Source organism: Apium graveolens, chromosome 3 (assembly GCF_009905375.1).
Source record: "Apium graveolens cultivar Ventura chromosome 3, ASM990537v1, whole genome shotgun sequence".
Taxonomy (NCBI): Eukaryota; Viridiplantae; Streptophyta; class Magnoliopsida; order Apiales; family Apiaceae; genus Apium; species Apium graveolens.
This window is the reverse complement of record NC_133649.1, coordinates 16,407,718-16,411,686: the sequence shown is the minus strand read 5'-3', so window position 1 is coordinate 16,411,686 and position 3,969 is coordinate 16,407,718. Positions and strand designations below refer to the sequence as shown.

The 3,969-nt window shown below is 42.9% G+C and overlaps 1 protein-coding gene across 1 annotated transcript; it reads right to left on the bottom strand.

Annotated features, from left to right (window-relative positions):
* Positions 1 to 333: 333 nt before the first annotated feature.
* LOC141713931 (uncharacterized) lies at positions 334 to 1,529 on the bottom strand. Its single transcript, XM_074517489.1, has 2 exons — positions 1,452 to 1,529; positions 334 to 951 (listed from the first exon to the last, which is right to left on the bottom strand). Exons 1-2 carry the CDS (start codon positions 1,527 to 1,529, stop codon positions 334 to 336), a joined length of 696 nt encoding a protein of 231 aa, XP_074373590.1.
* Positions 1,530 to 3,969: the final 2,440 nt, after the last annotated feature.

Here is a 3,969-nt window from a genome sequence, read left to right as displayed (position 1 = left end):
CTTTTATTGGAGTATCACAAATAACTTTTTCTTTATTTTGAAGGGACTTTGTTATTAGGGCGCGCCCTAACTTTCTCTTACAGTTGTTATGCCAAGCAAACAAAGCAATTTTGAAGCAACGTTTTCTTTTTATTGATAATGCGTTCTAGTGTAAAAATTACACCAGTCCCATGACTACTATGCTCTGTGGGGAAATTTTTTGAAAATTTTATCCTTCTACTAGTTCCAAGGTTCGTAGTCATGTATACTACCCCCTAGGCTATGAGGAATTTATTTGCTACTAGTCTATTACATAAGAATTAATCATAGAAACAAGGGGGACAAAGTCACACCCTACTGGTAATACTTCCATAAATGCTCTGCATTCCAAGCCCGGGGAATAAGCTTGCCGTCCAAATCTTCCAAGCGATAAGTTCCCTTCCAAAGTATAGCCTTGACCTTGTATAGTCCCTCCCAGTTAGCTCCAAGCACCTCATACTGAGCTATCTTGGTATTTGGCATGACTTTTCGCAACACCAGATCTTCTATCTTGTAGGGCACATACTTCACCTTCTTATTAAAGTACCTTGCAATTCTCTTCTGATATGCAATAAGCTTCAACTGAGAGATCATTCTGGCTTCGTCCAGAAAATCCAAGTGAAGCCTTTGGTTAACTTCTGCATCTTTCTCAACAAACAAATCCCTTCGCAGAGATCCGACTCCTACTTCTACGGGGACCATGACCTCATACCCGTATGTCAGCAAAAAAAGGGAGGTTGATCTAGGAGTCGTGTTGTAAGACCAAAGAATCATGGGCATCTCCTCCATCCAATCTCCCTTCTTTTCTTCCAGCTTAGCCTTTAAAGTGTGTTTAATAATCTTGTTTATGGCTTCTGTCTGACCATTTCTTTGCGGGTGGTAGACCGCCGCAAAATCTTTCTTGATGTTCAAGTCTTCACAAAGCTTCCTTAGCTATTTACTGTCAAACTGCTTTCCATTATCTGAGATAAATTTTTATGGAATACCGAACCTGCAGACTATGAAGTTGAAAACAAAGTCTTTGATTTTCTTTGCCGTGATCGTGGCCAGTGACATAACTTCCGCCCATTTTATAAAATAATCAACAACCACCACAACGTACTTCACACCCCCTTGGCCTTAGATAATTCTTCAATGAGATCAATGCCCCACATGGCCAAAGGCCAAGGGCTCGCCAGCGAAGTGATAGATGTTACCGGGGCATTGGAATAATTTGCAAATTGTTGGCAGCGATCACATACCCTAACAAACTTAAAAGCATCTTCTTTCATGGTTGGCCAGTATTACCCTTGTCTGAGGACTTTCAATGCCAATGAACCACCCCCCGAGTGATTGCCATAAATTCCTTCGAGCACTTCCCTAAGGATATAATTCCCTTCTTCCAAATCCACACATCGTAACAGTGGTTGATTAAAATCTCTCTTATATAATACCCCATCATACTCAACGTACTTCGCAGCTTGGTAGCGAAGGCGTCGAGCCTGTAACTTGTCTTCTGGCAAAGCTCCCATTCGAATATAGTTATGAATGAGTGTCATCCAATTTTCTTGTGGGGTCTCCTATGTCTGGAACACCCCTACTTCTGGAATACTTGGGATTTCTTGGATCCCTAAAGGAATTTGCCCAAGTTGGACGCTGTCCATTTGCGACCCCATCTTTGCCAAGGCATCTGCATTGTTATTTTCTTCCCTCTGTACACCTTCTAGCCTGGCACTTCCAAACTTTTCCAGTAGACGCTACACACATCTCATATATAACTCTGTCCGAGGTGCTCGGGCTTGGAAACCTCCGCTGACTTGGTTTACCACCAACTCTGAGTCACTCCGAGCGATCAAGTTCACAACCCCCACTTCTAGAGCTATTTTCAAACCATTGATTAATGCTTCATACTCAGCATCGTTGTTTGTGACAAAACTTGAAATGAATGGCACTCATCAAACGATGTCCTTCCGGGGTGACCAAAACAATCCCGGCTCTTGCTCAATTATTATTTACGGCCCCGTCGATGTGCAAGATCCACCAAGGGTGTGGGAACTCTTCTCTCATGTCAACAGGAGGAATTTCCTGTGAGGAAGGTCCTGCCAACACTATAACCTTATCGTCTACTTCAGAGTCAAACTCAAGTATGAAATCAGCCAACGCTTGTCCCTTTATTGCCGTTCGAGGGCAATATTCCAAATTAAATTGTCCCAACTCTATCGCTCACTTTAACATTCTTCCCGATGATTTTGGTTTATGTCACAGTGCGAACCTCTATTCGGTGAGCTTGAAAGTACGACCTTAATTTTCGTGCCGCAAGGATAAGGGCGTACACCAATTTTTCCATGCTGGTACATCTAGTCTCTGCATCTAGTAACCTTTTGCTCATATAGTACACGGGCGATTGGTGACTCCCTTCCTCTTTCACCAACACCGCGCTGACGGAGTATTCTGAGACCGCCAAGTAAAGAATCAACATTTCCCCATCTCCTGGCTTGACCAACATAGGAAGACTTCCCAACTGCTTTTAAATTTTTAGAAATGCCTCTTCACAATCCGAGGTCCACAGGAAATCTTTCCCCATCCCTTTAATTGCCTTAAAAGAATTCCTTGCATCTAAACTAAGACTTTGAAACAAACAGATTCAAAGCCGCAATCCTTCCCGTCAGGCTTTGCACTTGCTGAACGCTGGTGGGATATTTCATGTCCAATAGAGCTTTGATTTTGGTCGGGTTTGCCTCAACCCCTCAGTGGTTAACAATGAACCCCAAGAATTTCCCTGATTCTACACCAAATACATATTTCTGAGGATTTAGCTTCATCCTATATTTTCTCAAAATATGGAACATCTCAGCTAAGTCTGCTATGTGATCTTCTGCCCTTTTGGATTTTACAAGCATATCATCCACGTACACCTCCATCGTCTTCCCGATCTGCCTCTTAAACATTTTGTTCACCAATCTTTGATAAGTGGCCCCAACATTGATCAGACTAAATGATATCCCAATGTAGCAATAAAGCCCTCTATCAGTAATAAAAGAGGTGTGTTCTTGGTCAGGATCGTACATGGGGGTTTGATTATAGCCAGAGTACGCGTCCATGAAACTCAGCAGGGTAGCATCGACCAACTGGTCGATTCTTGGTAAAAAAAGCTATCCTTTGAACATACTTTGTTCAGATCGGTGAAATCCACACATGTTCTCCACTTGCCGTTAGGTTTTTTCACTAACATCGGATTTGCCAACCAATCTGGGTAAAAAGATTCCCTGATTAGTCCGACATTCAAGAGTCTATCTACTTCTTCTGCCTAGGCTACTTCCCTTTCTCCACTTACGGCCCTCCGCTTTTGCCTGATCCCCTTATGCTTGGGATCAATGTTCAAACGATGACACATAACTTTCAGGTCAATTCCCACCATATCAGAATGGTTCCATGCAAATACATCAAGGTTTGCCAAGAGAAATATTGAAAGCCCTTATTTCAATCTTGGAGCCAACTAAGATCCAATTCTCAGAACTTTACTTGGATCTTTTTCATCAACAGGGATTTCAACTGTGTCTTCCTCTGGCCCCATCTTTTCCGTTGGCATTGGTACTCGTGGATCTAAGTCGAGCTGATTACGATCCTCATCATTTTGCAGAGAAGGCGCTTCCTCTTGGAGAGGGGCATCTACTTCTTTAGAAGGCGCGTCCTGTGTCATAGAGGCATCAACTTTCTTTGAATTTCCTGAAGATAAGGACGCACCCTCAGGGAGAGGGGCATGCACATCTTGTCCAAGACTCTGTATGACATCAGATCTTCCTTCAAGCCATTCCCCGTTGAAATTTTCTTGGATAATGTCATTCGTGGGCCTTTCTTCCTCCAAAATTTCAATCCTGATTGTGTCTTCTAAGACCAACGTCGTTGGAGGCAATTCAGAGGGGCGCTCGTTTTCTTGCTCGACATAGTAATGGACTCGAAATTCCTCGATCG